Consider the following 20,185-nt stretch of genomic DNA (forward strand, 5'->3'; position numbering starts at 1 on the left):
CAACAACAACAACAAAAAAGAATACAATATGGATTAAAAGAAGATTTTCAATCAATCAATTAACCAATCAATATTTATTGAACACCTACTATGTGCAAGGCAATATATATATATATACACACACATATATAGTACATATATATATATGACATAAGACAAAATCCCTGTCCCAAAGAGATTACAATTCTAGTACTGTACAAATGCAAAGATGGAGATATTGATATTTCCAGAATAAAATGGCATTTCCCAATCTATCATGAATCTAATATTATGCTTTTACAAGAGGTATAGAAGAAAGAAGCATTTATTAAAGAACCTACTAATATAGGCACTGGGCTAATGCTTTACAAATATGATCTTATAATAGCTTGACTTGCCCAGAGAAATTAATGCAGGTGAGGTCTGTTTTTTCCTAATGACTAGCTTTTTTGGGATCATGTTTAAAAGTAAAATAACTTTTTAATTCAGATAACAGTTGCTCTTTGGTAATTCACTTATTTCCATAGCTCTTTTAGGCAAGAAGGATCTTGTCCATTAATCTCAACATCTAGAACATCTAAATAAAATTGAATAGAAATGCCTACCAGATATCAAACTTTTATACAGCCAGCAGAATACGACAGTGTACCTGGGAATAACTGTTCTACACGAAGGGAGGTTATCCTTTATGTTACTAGTATCATAATTTGATCTCCACAGAGCCATTTATTCTGTGACAGGGTATTATTTGGTTTTTCTCAGACTATGTTTCCCAAACTATGTGCTCCAGAATCCTTAAGACTATGAGTGAATAGGTTGGAGAGCACATCTCTGAAGATTATGACCTTGGTTTTTGGATGTCTGAATCCCCAAGTGGCAGCCTTTTCAATTCTTTGTTCCTCTCCCAATGAAGCCTGGCCTGCAGAGTGTTTCTTTGAAGCTACTCAGCTCATCTACTCTATAGAAAGAAAGAACTGCTACTTTTGGAAAGAATCTATTTCCTCTCCACCTTTTTCCATGACTTTTTTGAAGATTCTACTTTAAAGAGGTGATAGCAAAACTGAAAGAAAAAAACAGGAGTCTGTGTCTACCTTTTCCTGAAATCTACTCAATCTTGAAGTTTATTTTAAGTTACTGATTATTAAGGTAGCAGCAATTGAGCAGGGGGAAAATGAGAGCGAGGAAGAGATTTTTAAAAAAAAAGAGTATAAAGATGTAGAGATTTGAGAATGGGATGAATAGAAAAGGAAAATGGGGTCACAGCGGAGAGAGACAAACTGGGACAGAAAGAGACAGAATGTAATTTATGAAATAGTAGCTCAGAGAGAAAAGGCTATAAAGAAGGTGAGAGTTCATGAGGTGAGAGAATGAATTCAATATGACAATAGAAAGTATTGTGAAGTTATGTTACATAGGAAGAAAAATGGAGGGGAGGAAATTAGAAACAGGAGAAAGAAAAATAAATTAAAGAAGACAGAGGAGGAAAATATCAGAAACTCTTCCTATTAATGTAGAAGGCTAGCACCTTACAGCCTTAGAAAATTGCTTAGGTAGTACAGAAAACTTGCCCAGAGCCTCTATCTCAATGAACCAGGATCAGGTTCATGTCTTCCTGAATTTAAGACCAGATCTTTATCCACCATGCAGCATTGCCTTTCCTGCTACAAAGAGAATCTTAAATAGAGAGAAATAGGAAAAAATTTCAACAAAAAACCAAATCAGAAAAAATTAAAAGTGCACAGATCAGACTGTCCTGGGCAGAAAATTCCAAACTGAAATAGAGAGTTCCTGAGGCTTCCAATTCTTGCAGAAATATTGCATCTTCAGAGAAATGGGATGTGTCATTAAGCAAAAGGTAGCTAAGATAGGTAAGATGGCTTCTCTAAGCCTTGATGGTACCCCTGTAATTTGTCACGTAGAAAAAGATCCAGCTTCCCTTGGTCTTCTATGAGTAGCCTGACTGGCTAGGGATTTCCCCCAGCACCATGAAGGCTGTTGTGACCAGGAAACTTGCAGTATATGGAGAGGGTGTCAGTCATCAGATATGTTCTGATTCTAAAGGAGTCCTATCAATGAAAAGTTAGTATGGGGACCACTGCCATTTGTCTTCCCACAGAGGATCCCTAGCTCTGAAGCAGTAGGCAGTCTGGCACCTGAAGCTCTGCATTTCTTGGAATCTCTTTTGGAAAAGATGGAAAGGAAAGAGGCGGCTCTGAGGCGATGTATGGGTCAATATTGGTACCACTAAGTTGCTCCCTGGCTGCCAATCCATTCAATGTGCTGCTGGGCTGGGCAGAGACCATTTCTGGCTCTCCGTCTGATAGGTCTGGTCTTCTCTTGTCAAGTGGAGGACCCGTACTGGAAGGGAAATGCTTTTCCAGTTTGGAGTGGAGACATGGTACTTGTTGGATAATCGGCACTCCTTTCTGTTTCATGCGACCCTCACTTCCTCCCCCTTCACTTTCGATGTTTTCTGGCCTGGGGCTTTCTTTAGGAGCCTCGAGCTCCTCAGGAATAAGATTATTTGTTCTTTCATCGAACTGGCCGGTGCCAAAGATTTTTGTCAGGACGTCGTTCCCATCTCCTCTGAGGTGACTTTTGAAGCAGGGTGTGTTTGCTTGGAGGGAGTCAGCTTCAGAAAAAACCCTACTTCCCGTCTGTTCTACTTCATTCCTTTTAGAACACGGAGTGTTTTTTTTCAGGGTGAACGAATCATCCCTGAAGGCGTCTGGATTTTCTTCTTTTTCAGGTAGATATTTCTCTGAACTATTTCGTTGGTTGGATTGGATGCCTGGGGGATAGATGATATGTCTAGCATGCTTAGTATGACTGCTCTCTGTATAAAATGAATTTCTTTCTCCTTCTGAGACAAGACCGAAGGGTGGAAAGTAGTCCAGTGGTACAAAAGGGATATCTTTGAACCCTGCTGGGTCACTAGCGCAGCAGGGATTTCTTTGGCTGGCTGGGGGATATGAATCTGCTTCTTCTTGATTTACTGGGCTGTTTGGAATCACAGATTCTGTGACAGCAAGCTGTCCCTTGTCTGATAAATTTACCCTGTTAATTTGCTCGCTGCCATAGTTGTGGCTCTCTGCTTCTTGGTATGTTGGGTTTCCTCTAAGCCCAACTGGAAAATTGCTGGAGAGGGGCTGATCTTCTCTTTGACTCAGAGAATTTGCTGTGGATTTTTGTAAACTGGTGGCCAGACCCCAGAAATTTCTACTGTAATATGGCACTCTTCCTTTCTGTGCTGGGACATAATTCTTTTGATCCCAAGATTCTCTCTCTTCCTGTTCAAAGGCATTAGCAGGATAATAATACCCATTGTTTTCTCCTGGTGGGGTTAGGGGAGGAGCCATATTGTATGATGGAATATATTCTGGGTGCCAGGGATAAAATTCACCATAAGGAGAATTTCTTTGTTTCAATAAATTATCTGTGGAATGTTGGGGGTAGTCCTTTGGCTCAGATGGACGACCTGGGGCATACAGATATTTTTCACGGTACCTAACTTGACTTTCTTTGAAATTGGATTCCTTCCCCCATGCATTGGGCCTCCGGTAAATCTCATCACCTGTTTGGTCAATTGGATCCTCCTCATTATTAGTTGATGGGCGTCTCTGACTTGGAGGAGTGTTCGGAGAGTATGATGGGTTTCCTGCTTTTCCTGTTGGTCTGAAAGTACCGGGAAAGTCATCTCGCTCATCCCACATACTACCTCTAGCATAAGGAGAGTTCCCTCTGGGATCATAGGGAATGTATTCAGGGTAGGGGACATTTCCTCTTACTCCAAAGGCTGGATAAAGTAAAGGTCCTTCCTGCCTCAGAGGTTCATCCTCAAAAACTGGAGCTCCTTGTTGGGGGTTCCATGTGTTAGCTGCAGGAAAAAAGGGTTCTCTTGGAAGATAGGGGTCTTCCTCAGCATATGGAGGCTGGTGGGTTCCTTGTTTCATTTCTGGTGGGTTAGTTTCAGCATCAGATGGATCTTTTCTTGGTTCTGAAATGATTCCCTTAGGAAAATTAGGTATTTGTATGCCAGCTGGAAATCTGGAATCTACTCTTGGATAATAAGAATTTTCATGTTGGTCAACTGAATTGACACTTGGTATTGGAGGGTTGCCCTCTGGAGGAGGTAATTTATAATTTGATTTGTTAGTTTCATAACCCTGTGAGTTTCTCCAGGTACTGGTGGGAATTCTTGTTGGAAAGGTTGTTCTTTCTTTCTCGGTCACTGGATTCTCTTTTGGGTTTTGAGTCTGCTCATCTCTATGGACAGTGTCATGCTTGGGATCTGCTGATCCACCATTTGTTTCTTCAGGGTTTTTGGTTGGGCTCTGGGGTTTTTTCCTGTTATTTGCTGCATTTGATACCTGATTGGGAGAATTGCTCTTAGGAATGACAGGATAAACTTTTCGGTAAGCTGTGTTTCCTGGGCGAGCTATTTGTTTGCTTACATAGGCTAAATTATGCCATGGAAAAATCCTTTGATTGGGATAATTTCTATAAAAAGGGACATTAATTCTAGGCCCCAGAGGGAGTCCTGTTTGGCTCCATTGTCTGTTCACAGGGAAACTTCTAAAATTAGGGTTTGGAGAGTTTTCAAAAACATTTGGCTGATTTAAGACCTGAGGAATCTGGCTTCCTGGTACATCATAACTTGAGACATTAACAGAAGGAGCCAAGTTAACTCCAGGATATACTCCTTGGTTGTTCCCAGGGTTCTGAGCTTGAGCTTCATTTCCTGTTGGGCTGGTATCATTCCCACCTTGACTCCCTCCTGGGCTGGGTATAGTTGGTTGAGTCGAATTATTCTCAAGGACTGTGGTGTTAGCAGGAGGGGCTGAGGTTGTGCTCTCCACTTTGGGTGGATCTTCCTCTTTTGGCTTTTCAAAATCTTGTTCAAACATCTCTTCTGAATAATATGGGGTTCGCCCTCCAAATCCATGATACCCAAAATAGCCAAAATAAGGATTCTAAGGAGAGAAAGAATTAAATCAGGAATTTCTCTATTGCTCAACATTTCTTGGAAAACTTTTAATTTGAAGAGGGAATCCCATGAGTTACTCTCTCAATTTAATATCACATTGGCCTTGGTGAGACCAGTCCCAAGCAGAGTTGTGTAGTAGGCAGAATTTGTTTTAGCATCCACAGACTACTTTTTGTATATCCTCTCTCCCTTTCTCAGCATCTTCCCCATATCTTTCAGGCACCAATTTCTCCACTCCCAGGAAACCTACTTGGGAAAGGAGCCAATACTATCAACTAACACTCTGGCATCAATTTTTTGGTCGCTACCTTTCCTGAGGGCATATGTTTTTAAAATCTTGCTCTTAATTGTCTCCTCTCCAAGAAATTCTAAACACTGGTGAGCATGGAAGGGGGAAGTACTCTGGTAAACAAAGAATCTTCCTGAGTTCCTACAATCACATCAGGTAGGCAACTGCCTACTCTGTGTAAAACTGTCTCTGATTTATTAATGTTTTTGGTCAGAGGATATTACTGTTTAATATTAATTTAACACTTGGTGCTTTCAGCAGGGAATAGAATCATAAACTCATAGAATCCCAGAATAAAAGGATCTTTGAGTTTACCTAATGTAAATGAGGTTAGACTAATTTTCAGAGGACTCCCCCATATCCATAGTAATAGAAATAGTCAGAACTAGAAATTTGGTTTCCTTGTGTACATATATTTGATCTTAGCCAGAAGGCTGAGCTACAATTCTACTTACCGCTGTAAAAATATTTTGGGAAGGGATAGATTTATTCTCATTATATAGATAGGGAAAAATAAAACAGACAGGTGGACAACAGAGCTAAGACCACAGAGGAAATTAATGGGTTGGAACAAAGAGTATACTATAGATTTTCCAGTCTGGTTTAAACATAACTTCAAGTTTTTCTGTCATTAAAAATAATAATATTTATAATTATAATAAAATAAAATATAGCTTGAATGTATATATATTCATGCCTCCTATATACCAGGTATTTTACAAATAATATCTCATTTGATCTTTATAACAAACTTGTAAGGTAGTTGCTATTATTATCCTTTTTTTAAGGCTGAGGAAATTAAGGCAAGCGGCAGTTAAATGACTTGCCTATAGTCACACTGCTGGATAAGTGTCTGAGGGCTCTTGAACATGAGGAGAATACTAGCAAAAAGGTTATTTCCATGTTTTGATCTATGTTTTGAATTGTACTTACCCCACCTTCCTCATTGCTAACTGGTGGACGTCCAAACCCTGGGGGAATACCCTGAAAGGGCAAAAAACATGGTCAAGTCAACTAAAAGAAATTCAGTAAAAACCAAAGAGAACTACCAGCAGATTCCTAGTACTGACCACTTTTGGAGAAATTGCACTCTTTCTGATAGCCCCAAGCAATGGGTTTAGGGGTAAGTAATCCCATCAGGTATCATTGCTTTATATTCCTGGATCTCCCGAGTCTATTTTATCTGACACTGTTAAACAAGCACAATAATAGAATGATCAGAGACTGGACAAAGAGCCCAGTCCTGACTGAAGAGGCACAATCTCTTTGGCTGATGAGGACTGGCCTCATTGACCAGTCTTCCATGATCATATTCAACATCTATAGGGTTGGGAATTGAGCCCATGGTTTCACTGATGTAGGGAAATTCAGATGAGAAAAACTTCACCTACTAAGGTAGACTGGCATCTACACTGCCATTTGTGGTCTTAAGAGTACTAAGAAGTCAGAGGATTTCCCCAAGATCATGTAATACACATATGACAAAAGTGAGACCTGAATTTAGGCTTTCCTGACTCCAAGTCCATCCACTGGAACATATTACTTAATTAAGTACAACAAAGAAGAAGAACTGAATAAATTCTTACTCCATGAAATGGGTGGTTTGGTGGTGATGGAAATCCTCCTGGATTATACATCTGTCAGTGAGAAAAACCAGTGCCACGATTTATAAAAAAGTCACAATAATTTAACTCTTACTTTTTACTTACTTCTTGAGACATGATCAACAAGTTTCCTTTGTTGAACTTATTATTCTTTCTATTACACTTCCTGGTTCTCAGAGTTTCAATGGCATGTTTAAAAAATTTCAGTGATGCAAAACCAAATTACAATGGGAGGAATATATATATATATATATATATATATATATATATATATTTTTTTTTTTTTGTATGAAGGTCACTGGGAATCCAAATCAGTGTTATTTTTACAAAATGATTTTATGCTATTTTATTAATATATTTACCTAGCCAAATATATAATTCTACATCTAACATGTTTCGAATATGTATTTAAAAATATATTTGTACACTTTTAGTTCTATATTATCATATATTATATATCTTTAACATAATTACTCAAATATATTCTAATATAGAATTCTATAGTTTAAAACATATTTCTAATATGGAAAACTGTATTTTAATATGTCACATATTTCTCATGTATAATTCTATATTCTATTTATAATTTTATATTCTGTTTTATTTCTAATATGTCTGTATCCCAATATATGTTATATTTCTCATATATAATTATATATTTGAATATATTTGTATATTTCTAACATACAATTCTATGTTCTAATATATTTCAACATATGATTCTATATTTTGATATATTTCTAATATATAATCCTATAATTCTATATTCTTATATATTTATATAGCAATATATTTCTAATATATAATTTTATACTCTAATATAATATAAATATTTCTGTATTTCCAATACATAATTCTGTTGACCTTTCTAGCCTACTTGTATCTTCACACTCCTCTCCTCCCAATCCCTACCCAAGGTTGTCTCTGTTGGGCAGTTTTTTCACATGAATTCGGTTTCTTTGGCTATTTGGCTATTCTAGGTCCAGAATACTGTCCTTCATCTCTTAGTTACTCTCTACTTTATATATTATGTAGATAACCTAGTTATGTGCACATTTCCTCCCTTATTAGATTTCCCTCCACTTTCTTTGTTCCTAGTATATGTCATAGAGAGGGCTTAATATGCTAGTTGACTGACTGACTGACTCTTAGTGTTCTAGGCAACTTTCTTAAGATCACAAATTTTAGAGAAGATAATGACCTACATTGGAAGAGAGAATTTCCTCATCTGGGAGTGTTTTTTCCTTCTGCCAGATGTGAGCTTCTTTTCTATTTGTATTCTTAGGGTTTTGTAAATAAAATGCTCATTCATTTGTTCACTGAATTTTATCCATGTCCCTGGTAAAATTTATGTTATGTCTATTTACCCAATAGTAATTCCCATGTACCTGCTTTAGTATTACAAAGTTCTTAATTGTGAGAATTATTAATCCCATTTTACTGATGGGGAAGCTGAAGCTTAGCTCAGAAAAAATTCCTTGCCTAAGTCACATATCCAGCACCAGAGCCTGGATCTGAACTCAGTTTTCTCCTAACCCCAAAGCCAGGCCCTTCTTCCATCTGTTGCTTTTATATGATGTCAATTCAATTAGCTGAAAGTTCAGGAAACTAATACTTTTTAAAAAAATCTATGTGGTGCCAGGTATCTGACTTGAGGATTTTTGACTAAATTGCTGACGATTATCCTAAGAGGGTCATGTTTCTGTTAAGATGTTTGAATTGTCTGAGAAGCTCATATTAACTTAGAAGGCAAAGTGCTAATCTTCCTTAATGAGAGTTTAAAAAAATGGGACTCACCTGTGGAAATTGCCAGGGTGGTTGGGGAAAAGGAAACATTCCATTACCAAACGGAGGATATTGCTAGAGAAAGAGTTTGAGAAAAATAAAAGATTAGAATGGCCAGTGAAAAATAACATCAATGAATGGATCTATACTTCTATTCATTTACTTTTTATCGATTTGATTATTTATTCATCTATTTGCTTATTCATTTATCTTCTATTTATTTACTGATTTATGTTTATCTCTCTGCATATCACTTAGTTATTGACATTTTTATTTATTTCTTTATCATTTGTCATCTCCATTTATTTATTTACTCTTTAATTCTTCTCTCCATCATCTGTCTTACTCTTCTGTTTGTTTACTTATTTATCTATTCATTTAGCTTGCTATGATTTATTCATTTACTTTTTCATTAATCTATTTCTTTATGTATCACTTATCACTATTTATTTTTCTGTTTGTCTTTATCCTATCTGTTCTATTCATATGTCTGGATGTCTATTTATATTTTTGTCTGTCTATCTATCCTGTTTATTTATCTGTCTTTCTTTCTATCCTGTCCATTTACCTATATGACTATTCTATTTATGTATCTACCTATCTATGACTTACCTATTTTATGATTTAATCAAACACAAATCTCCTGTAATCTTAATGTCAGCTAGATGTTTCAGTGGATAGAGAGCTGGGCCTGGACTCAAGAAGACCTGAACTTGAATATGGCTTTAGACATTTGCTAGCTGTGTGTCTCTGGGCAAATTATTTCATCTCTGTCTGCCTCAGTTTCCCCATTATAAAATGGAAATTATAGTAGCACCTGCCTCTCAGGTTTGTTTTGAGGATCAAAGGAAATAGTATTTATAAAATGTTCAACATGGTTTCTGGCACAAAGTGTTTAATAAATCCTTATTTCCTTTCATGCATCTTAGAGAATTTCCTGGGGTAATGGGAAGTAAGGTAATTTGCTTAATGGCACACAGTCAGTATGTGTCAGAAGCAGGATTTGAGTTCAGGTCTTCCTGACTTAAAGATCTCTATTTATTATTTGCTACCATTAGGGAAGTATGGACTACCACTAGGGAAGTAGGGAGTATGGTCTCCACCTAACTCATGATTTCAGACCCTCCTCCCTCTCCAATCTTTTTATTTTACTTTTCTACCTTTAGTCAGGACCCCACTCAAATGATATGGCATATTGCCCTTTTCCATGCCTTGCATGTTGAACTTCTTAGACATAATTCTAGGTTTAATAGTTTTAGCTCATAGGATTTTAGAATTATGGGGAAATTTAGAGATCATGATGGCCAATTCTTATTTTTACTAATGAGGAAACTTAGTCATAGGTCATTCAAGTAACTTGCTGGGAGTCACACAGCAGAATCAGCAGTTGAGATCTCTGAAATTTTAGTCCATTGCATATATCCAATATGACAGGCAAATTTACATTTAAAAGAATTAATTTTTTTGATTAATGAAAATTCACCTTTTCTCCCTCTTACTACTGAGAAAGAAAGAACAAAATCTTCATTGTAAATCTCTATTACCAAGCAAGACAAATTCCTGCATAATTCTATATATTTTTTAAAGGATAAAGACATATCTTTGAATCACTATAATTTCATTTGAGTAACATGATTCTAAATAGTAAATGGTTTGACTTGTTGAATAAATAAATGACTTCAGTACTACTTTTAGTAGTGTAGAAAGTTTAGGACACTTCTAGGTGAGTATCTAGGTGGCACAGTAGATAAAGTGCTGGACCTGGAGTCAGGGAGACTTTTCCTAAGTTTAAATCTGGTTGGAGATAGTTACCAGTATGTCCCTGGGCAAGTCACTTAACCCTGTTTGCCTCAATTTCTTCATCTGCAAAATGAGCTGGAGAAAAAGATGGCAAACTCCAGTAACTTTGCCAAGAAAACTCCAAATGAGGTCACAGAGAATTGAAAATGACAGAAATAGGATAGAACTTTGATTCTACAGCTAGAAAGATCTGAGTTCAAATCCCGATTCAGACACTAGTTGTGTGATGCTGAACAAATGACTTCAGGGGTCTCAGTCTTAATTTTCTCATCTGTAAAATGGAGACAATAATAACACCTACCTCACAGGATTGTTGTGAAGGTCAAGTAATATAATATTATATATATATATATATATATATATATATATATATATATATAGCACTTTGCAAGCCTTACAGTGGTATATAAATGCTATTAATAATTATAAAAATAGTAATTGTTATTATTTAAAGATGTGATAATTTAGGCATTATATATAGTTATATATATATATATATAACTATAATTTTATATATATAGCTTTATATATATATAAAACTTGTGTCCAGAAGGAGCATCAGAGTGAATAAGGGACAATGAAGTTTCCTCATTCCCTCTAAAGATCTCTTAACATTCAATGAATGACCAAAGTAGCAAATATTTACTGGAGGCTGTTCATCCTCTTCTTTTTGCCGAGGAGGACCCTCAGGGGACTTCTTCACAGCCGGCTTTGTTGGAATTGTTGGGATCATCGATTTTGTTGGCAGTGGCTGACTGGTCGTTGAAGTTTCTTGGCCCTCCCCTGCCTTCATCTGTGGTCTTGGTATATTTGGCGGTATGGGCTGCTGGGGAAGCCATGTGTTTGGTGGTGGCTGAGGCCACATTGGCATCTGGAGCTGTGGAAACTGCTGGGCAAGTCGTATATTGTATCCATACAGAGGACTGAAGTGTGCCATCTAGAAGTGTAAAAATAGCAGTGAGGGAGGTGGGAGGGATGTGGTGCTGAAGATGAAGATTCCCAACAGTTAGATCATCATGACATCTGGTGACCTCGAAGAGTGTAGAGAACAAACCCCTATTCCCTAGTGTGTCAACCCCCCCAAACCTGAATTGGGAGAGAGAGGCTACCAGAAAGTCTTGTGCTTTCAGTTGAGAAGTCTTTGCAGGAGACTGTGAGAGTTTCATTTCAGCTATTAAGGAACAAAAAAGGGGGAAAGAAAAAAAAAGAGAAGAGGGGGTAAGAATGAGAGATTTTCTGTTGTGGTTGGTGGTTTTACCAGCTGGTTTCATTTGCTTCAGGCTCTGTAATTAAGATTGCATGAAGAATTTGTGCTGAGTTAATATTATACAATGTGATAGCTATAAAATAAGGAGAAAAGCAATAAAGGGGAAGAGATTAAAAGACTGGATAAACAGGGATTTTTCTTTCTCTTAAATAAACCTGTGTTTTCATTGGTAATGAAATGACTATTGAAGTGATCAAAAACCAACAACAGGGAAAAGAGGGGCTAAGACTGAGTATTCAGAGAAAATTAGACTGAGTACTTGAAAAATCATAGGCTCCTAGATTCCACCTTGCCATCTGGTTTGTAACTTCCAGTTTTATAGAGTTTTCTTGACTAACAAGATGTAGCCATGATGTCTCAGGGGCAGGACTTGAATCCATCTCCTCCTGACTCAGAGATTCCCTTTTAGTCTTTTGTCATTTTCTGCAATCTTTTAGGTCTTCTCCTTGCTCTGTACCATGTGGTACCACAGTGGTCCTGTCCTTCTCCCTTGCATATATCTGTCCTTTCTCCCCCTGGGCTCTCTTCTTGTAGGTTACTTGGTAAGACTGCCCTCCCTATACCTAATTCGAGAAAATTGAACTTTCTACCAGTTTCCAATTAAATTTGCCCCAGGGGCAAGAATTTCTAGTTGCAACTTGGTCCTTGTGTGTATTACCATTAAAACAGGTAGTCAGGAAGAGAAGAGCTTTCCTAAAGAAGAATATGAATACAAAGAGAAGATGGTCAAAGACATTTCAAAAGAAAACTTACCTGTGGTGTGTTCATGAAGTTGTATTGTCCATATCGCATCATCTGTTAGCAAAGAATCTGTTAGTGGCCCAATGCAAATTTTTTCTTTTTTTTCTAACTAGCCACCCAATTTCCCCATTCTACCAGGATAGTGACATGACTTCAAGATGTGATAGCAACCATCACCATTTTGTGAAAATGGCAGGATTAAAAAAATGAAATCAAAGAATTCCAGGAGCACTGGGAGATAGAATCTTATCTCTACAAGGATTGTCATAAATAACTTTATGGAAAGAGAGAAAGGGAATAAACATTTATTAAGCATAATTTACTATGTACTAGGCATTCACTGTTATCCCCTATTTTGCAGTTGAGGAAACTGAGACAAAGAGGTGAAGTGAATTGTTAGTGTCTGAAGCTAAAGGTAAACTTGCATCTTCCTGACTCCAAAGCATTTTATCCATTGTATTAATTAGAACAAAAATTCTTTAAAGGGTCTATGAACTTTAAAAACTTTTTAAAATTAATTTTTAAAAAATTAAAATTGAAATTAATTCTAAAAATATTTTTTATTTATATGAAAATCCTATAAGTATTATTAGTATTTGAAAATGAGGAATTTGTTTTAGAGAAATATTTTAGAGGCAGCTTTATGGTATAATGGATAGAGTACCTGCCCTGGAATCAGGCGTACCTGACTTCAAATCTGGCCTCACATATCTATTAGCTGTGTGATCCTAGGCAAGTCACTTAATCCTGATTGCCTGGCACCAAATGGGAAGAGGTATTTTGATAACTATATTCAACATAACTGATTTCTTTTATAATCATCTGTATTTTATTTTTATATATTTAACAACATGTTTCTGAAAAGTCTAAAAGTTTCACCAGATTGACAAAGGATTCATGATGAAAAAAAGATAAGGACTCTTGCACTCAAGCCCTTTAGATGAAGAGCTCACAAATCACTGAGTCCAAACTTATCATTTTGCAGATAAGGAAACTGAGGCTTAGGGCATTTAAATGACTTGCCTAAAATTACATGGGCAATAAATGATAAAGACACAATTAAAATCCAGGTCTTGTGATTCCAAACTCAGCTCTTTCTACAGACTGCCTGCCCTAAGTCTTGGTTCTCCTGAAAGTCTCTATGGACATGTTAATCTCAGACTTTCTGTTAAGCATTTAGAAATAGCTGTGTTGGGCAAAGGACAATTCTTTTCTTGGAACATAACAAAAAGCAATTTTATGCCCTACCCTATGTTTAAGGGAGTTGGGCCATGTGGATAATGTCACAAAAGGAGAACTTTTCTGGCAACCTCAGTGGAGAGGTTAATATTAAATGGACTTAAAGATGGCCCCCTATATAGAGCAAAGTTTAGGCTCATTGGTGAGGTAATGCCAGGGAAACTGCAAAATACTTTGTGATCTTAGGTCTTGAAAGAGCAACCCCTGATTTCCTCAACTGCCAGTGACCAGGGGCTAGGGTTGGTCCTCCACTGATATCATATTTATTTTATACATCCTTTTATTTGTATATAGCATCTTTCCTGATAAGAATGTAAGCTTCATGGGGACAAGAACTGCTTCATTTGTGTCTTTGTATTTTCTAGGGTCTAGCATTGTATATGGTACATTTGTTGTTGTCTAGTTATTTCAGTCATATCCAACTCTTTGAAAGCCCATTTGGGGTTTTCTTGGCAAAGATACTGGGACTATTTGCTATTTCCTTCTCCAGCTCTTCTTATAGTTGAGAAAACTAAGACAAACAGAGTTAAGTGGCTTGCCCAGGGTCACACAGTTAAAAGTATCTGAGACTGCTTTTGAACTCAGGAAGATGATTCTTCCTGTCTCCAGGCTCAGGGTATATCCACTGTACCATCTAGCTGTCTTTATGGCACACAGTAATTACTTAACAAATGCTTGTAAATGATTGATTAACTTCATTAGGAAAGCAAGTGATCTCAATAGTCTCCTTTGTTTTCTCCTTTCTGAACTTGCAGATCTCTGAAATGATCCTTTCACCCTTCCTCTACCTTGCATTGGGCAGAAGGACTTCCCAGTCCTTTACCCAATGCAACTTTATTGTAAGAAGAGACTGCACATACCTCTTCGCTCTTACTGCCAAATCCACCCATGCGAGGCATATGCATCTGGAAGACAGAGAGCACCCTTGGCACTTGCAGCAAAACATACTGTCATAAAGACAACATGATGTCTTCCCAACATAGAACCCGAAGAAAAGGAAGTTGTAAACCTCATTACTTACAGGCATAGCAATGGAACAACTGAACAGACTGAGAAACATCAGGAGAGTCTTCATCTTTCCCCTTGGTACCTATGAAGCAATGGTGATTTTTAATCTTTAGACCTTGAGAGAGGAACCCTTGCAGATAGTCTTTAACCCATAGTCTAGATATTGGAGAAGGCAGTTGGTAAGTGTTCCTGCTATTGTATTCACTTTGCTAGGGTCTTATTAGGCAGAGTTGCTAATAAATAATCAAATGACAAAAAAAGGAAAGAAAAAGAAAAAGTCCAAGAAGAATAAGTTCTAGAGAATTCATAAACTTGAAAAGTCATATTTAGAATTAGAAGGGATGGGACCACCTTATCTAATCCATCCTTTTTTTCAGCTGAGGAAACTGAGGCTCGGAGAACTTAAATTATTTAAGGTCCCACAGGAAGCAACAGAGACAGGATTGGGAACCAGGTCCTCTGACTTGCAAGCAAGTTGTCTTGCATTGTATTCATTGAATTTACTGTATTACTTCTCATATTCTTGACTAACTGGGAATTTCCATATATATGTACATATGAACATATACATATGTGGTATGTGCATGTATACATACATACCTCACTGAGTTTGGGGTACTCTTTCCTGGAGATTGGGAGTTATTTCATATACTGATAAAGAAGAGGAATTGAATATGTAACTTCACTGAAAGAAGAGACTCCCAGATGAAGAAATTCCCTTTACCAGTTCATGTCAGTACCTATGGTCTTAGAAAAGTACCTAGAATACTGGGAATTTGAGATTTGGCCATCATCACATAGTTAGCATGCATCAAGGTGGAACCTGAATACTTCTAGGAAGAAGGTAAACATGAATTTGACTTAAAATTGGATTTATATCTGAAAGCAGAGACTTGAGGAGTTCTGATGATGTGATATGGGAGAGCTAGGTACCTTTAGCTTTAGTTTTTGCATAGATCTAACACTTTCTTCAGGTCATCTTGCCCTGGGGGTAAGCCTGAGTCTCAAAGATTATACTAAGGAACAATCCTCTGGTAGGATCTACTGAGCTGGAAGGTCTTGGAATATGGCCCATCTGTAATTGCTATTCACAGACCAGAATAGCTGGATCTGGAGAGGTTCCTCTCTGGGTTCCCCATGAGCAATGAGTATATTGGTCATAGGGGCTCTGGAAGGCCATCTGCTGAGTTATAGTGGAATTGTTATTTTGCAATGGGCAGAGGAAGAAGAAGGACTCATTTTGATGAAATTAGAATTAGACTTATGATTTCATTGATTGTTCATTCATTGATAGTAGGGAGTTCATTCTATTTCTCAACCCAAAGACTAGTGCTTTTTCTACATTTTATAATTTTAGAGAATTGGCCAGAGTTTCACAGCCAGAATGAGTAAGAGATCTGAACTGACATCTATTTTTGAGGATGATTTTCCATCATTGACTGTTTCTCTAACCTTGACGGGGTCATATAGACCTGTGATTTCAATGATTTTGGAATTTCCCTCTACTACTGAAGGTTGGCAGCTTTTCTGAGAAAGATACCCTAAATACTGGTGACTTACCCAGGGTCACCCTTTAAGGATGGGGCTGAGGGGGGACCTAAATCCAGGTCTTCCTGGCTCCAAAACCATTTGTCTATCCACTATACCAAGATACCTTCTTAACATAGTAAAGTACTCAAGAGACTATAAGTTAGTCATTTTCTCTGGTGCTAAGGACATCACTTGGATAACTCCATGTAATCACTATGGATGATTGTAAGGTTAGAATGAAACAGAAATAATATAGAGAAAGAGTGCTAAATGTCATTTATGGACTTCATTCGCAGGTCTAAGAATGTGCAAGGTCATTGGTGTCCTCAAAATTTTGGTGCAATTTATTAAGGCTTAAGATTGCACTAAGACTTTTAGGACAATCTCTATCCACAATCTCATTGAAAGTACCCTCCAAGAAGTATTGCAAAAATGTATCTTTATATCTTTTTTGGGAGGCAGAGGATTGTGGGCAGGAAATGTTATATACTGTCAGACACATTGGAAGTGTTAATTGTTTTTTTTTATACTGCTTTTTTCTCTTCTTCCTAATTTATTTATTTATTACAAGTGAAGGTTTGCTATTTATTACAAATGAAAGTTATGGGGAGGGAGGAAGGATGTTTTTGGAAATGAAGGTGAGATAAAAAAGGTTTCCATTTTTAAAACAAGAAAAAAAAGAAGGTGCCCTCCAAGTTCAACACACCACATTCACTCAGTTTTTCAAGAGGCTGACTTTTCAGGACTCTGTTCTATTTACTTTTCTGTTGTCTCCATCTACACTTATTTTTTGGCCATTTTGTTATTCATGAGATAACATATGTAAAACATTTTGCAGACATATAAATGCTCCTTTTATGATTATGATCCTGAATGACTTTCTTTAGTGGTGATTACTAACCATTCATTTCAGCTTAGTTTGAATACATTTGATAGGTTAAACTAATACCAATCTTATTGGAAACTTCCCCTAGCAGGAACAACATAGCTTAGGTGATGCATTTTAATGTTAAATAAAGAATTTAAGTTAATTAAATTAAATATTAATTTTAAATAATTTTAATATTTTAATGGCTACATTTTTCTAGGCTATTTCTAAATAGCATACAAGAATACATTAAAGATCAACACTCTCCTTAGTGAAGATAAATTCCCCTAGGGAACAGTTGCTACAAGGACCAGATCTCCCTTTTCCAGGACCAAGCAGCTTGTTGGTGATTGGAGGCAGGTTTTGAATTCAGATCTTGACTCCAAAGCCAATGATCCATCCTCCAGGATAACCTGAGCCTTTGCAATTTAAATTGTAGTAATCAATTAAATTCTGTCAACCAAAAAATTGGGAGTGTTTCACAGAGCAAAAAGCAGCAACAGCCAATATCTGCCCTTCCTGCTGATCAAATATGGTTGGCAGCTCAGCACTTCAAAAATGAAAAGACAGGTGCAATCATGTTTAGTGCATGATTCCATAGCACAGAGATAGATGCTAGGATGAAACTAATATTGGAAAAGAATTTCCTTGACTGTATTTTAGTATCATTGATTAAAATAACTTTTAAAATCTCTGTTTCTTAATTCAGCAACAAAGAGGAAGCTTGACAAAAAGATCACTGATGTGGAAATAAGAGAAAAAGGGTTTAAATTATGTCTTTTATCCTTATTATATGTGTGATCTTGGGAGTCATTTTTAACCTATTTGAATTTCATTTTCTTCATTGGTAGAGAGCAGTTGGCCTTTGGAGTCCCTTCCAGCCCTAGATCTAAGATCCTATCATGTGCAAGGCAGTAGGTTAAGTGTTGTGAAGTAGGGGTGGGAGGGTAAGGAAAGGGACAGAGGATACAAGTAAAAATAAGACAGCTCTTTTGATTAGTTACCCCGCCTCAAATCTCTCCCTATTTCAGTCCACTCTCTACTCTGCTATCAAATTGATCTTTCTAAGGTGCAAGTCCATTTCCCTATTCAATAGGGGAATATTCAATATTCAATAAACTCTACTGGCTCCAGGATCAAGTCTAGAATCTGCTAGGCCCCTTCCTACCCATCCAGTCTTCTTACACCTTAATCCATTCACTGTAATCCAGTGATGCCGGCTTCTGTATTTTGCTTGGAATTCTTTCCCTCCTCATCTCTATTTTCTGGTTTCCTTCAAGCTTTAGCTAAAATTTCACCTACAAGAAGGCTTTCTGGATTCCCCCTTAATACAAGTACCTTCTGCTGAGATGATACCATTCATCCATCCATCCATTCATCCATCCATTCATCTATCTTTCTGTTTGTACATATCTATCTGGTTTGTACATAGTTTTTTTTTTTTTTTTTTTTTTGCATACTATTTCCCCTATTAGATTGTGAGCTCCTTGATTGCTTGAACTGTATTTTACCTTTCTTTTATCATTAGCATAGTAACTGGTATGTAGTAGATACTTAGTAAAGGCTTGTTGACTTACTGACTCACCACTTCCCACATAAGGAACTTACAGTTTAAGTATAAGGAATAAAATGTGGTTTTGTATCTCATCACTCTTCAGCTATAGTATGTTTATAATTTTATATGCTTTTTTTTTTTACCAAGAACTGTATACTGATAGTATAAACATGAAGAAAAATGACCATTTTTATTCCATAAATATTGCAAAAAATCATTAATTTATTTTTTGATAAATTGAAAGCAGTAGTCATATTTTTAATTTATGAAGATGGAGGGGCCATCTCTCTCATTTTTTCTGCATTCTCTTATTAGTTGAATCCCTGTCACATGTAACAACCATCTTGCCTTTCTAAGTGTAATTCTGCTCATATTTAGTGCAAAATATCCTCTCTCATTGGAGAAAGCGAATAGGAAAACTCACCACATCATCTAGTTCAGGAGAAAATGCTCCATGATTGCCTTGAAGCAGCAACATCTTCTAGAAAAGTTTTCATAAGCCCTTGAGAAAAAAAATAGAGCCAAAATGAGAAAAATTGGAAATAAAGAGATTTATGAATGACAGAGATATCAGTAGGGATTACTTCAGGCAAATTCAAGATTCCTCTATTTTTTTCTTTTTTTTTTTTAATAGTTTTTTTCCAATTTCACGTAAAGACATTTTTAAGACTCCTGTTTCATCTTATCAAAGTCTGTTTCATAGATGAAGCCCCCAAATCACAAATCATCTTAAACTTTTGAGAGTAGAGTGATAGTTAATATAAAAGAAAATTTGAACAGTCACATGTTAGAAAAAATTTTCAGAGTAATACTGGCAAGTCTTGACTATTATCATTTTGAGAAATTTACAAAATGATTTCTTAATGAACTGGAAGGAAAGAAATTCAAAGAAAAGAATGTTTATAAATATTTGAAGTTAAATGCTTTACCAAATAATTATTCTATTTGCAATGAAGATACTATAGCAATTAAATCAATAACAATGTATGAATTGATCCTAGCAGAAAGCACCAATTCATTTTCTTGTTTAGTATCTAATACTCACCAAAAGCCAGTTCGAAGCTGCAATATGAATGGAATACCCTGGGATGTGAACTTTTAAAAATTTTTTTGGTCTTGTTCAGAAACACAATCAAAAGTATAAAGTAGATAACAGTATGATTTCAAAAGTCTTGGAGAACTTGAGGAATGAATGATCTTTAATTCTTAATAAAGTATTCTTCATATGGGTATGGAGTTATATAAGAAAAGTCTTAAAATCTAGAGAGTTTTCTCCTTGATGGAAAAGTTGGATTAGCAAGGTCAAATTTAAAGCACTATTAAGGACCTGCACAACCAATCGGCATTGAGAAAAATCGTTATACCCTCCCAAGGGTTTAAGGTTGAAAAATACATCCTATGTAAGGTTGACAATGTGTTATTATGAGCACTCTCAAATCAAGTCTCTTATTATGTGTAATAACAGGCCAGGAAAATGAGCTTAGAGCAGTAGCATCTGAAAGATGATATCAAATGATGATCTTGGATTTTCAA

The 20,185-nt window shown here is 36.4% G+C and overlaps 1 protein-coding gene across 1 annotated transcript; it reads right to left on the reverse strand.

Moving 5' to 3' along the window:
* Nucleotides 1-1,418: 1,418 nt before the first annotated feature.
* ENAM (enamelin) lies at nucleotides 1,419-19,130 on the reverse strand. The gene is made up of 8 exons (XM_003772832.2): nucleotides 19,077-19,130; nucleotides 14,713-14,781; nucleotides 14,552-14,596; nucleotides 12,465-12,506; nucleotides 11,091-11,381; nucleotides 8,657-8,719; nucleotides 6,189-6,239; nucleotides 1,419-4,952 (listed from the first exon to the last, which is right to left on the reverse strand). The coding sequence occupies exons 1-8, from the start codon at nucleotides 19,128-19,130 to the stop codon at nucleotides 2,103-2,105; spliced, it is 3,465 nt and encodes a 1,154-aa protein (XP_003772880.1). The 3' UTR covers nucleotides 1,419-2,102.
* Between the last annotated feature and the right edge of the window lie 1,055 nt (nucleotides 19,131-20,185).

Source organism: Sarcophilus harrisii, chromosome 6 (assembly GCF_902635505.1).
Source record: "Sarcophilus harrisii chromosome 6, mSarHar1.11, whole genome shotgun sequence".
In the NCBI taxonomy this organism is placed as follows: Eukaryota; Metazoa; Chordata; class Mammalia; order Dasyuromorphia; family Dasyuridae; genus Sarcophilus; species Sarcophilus harrisii.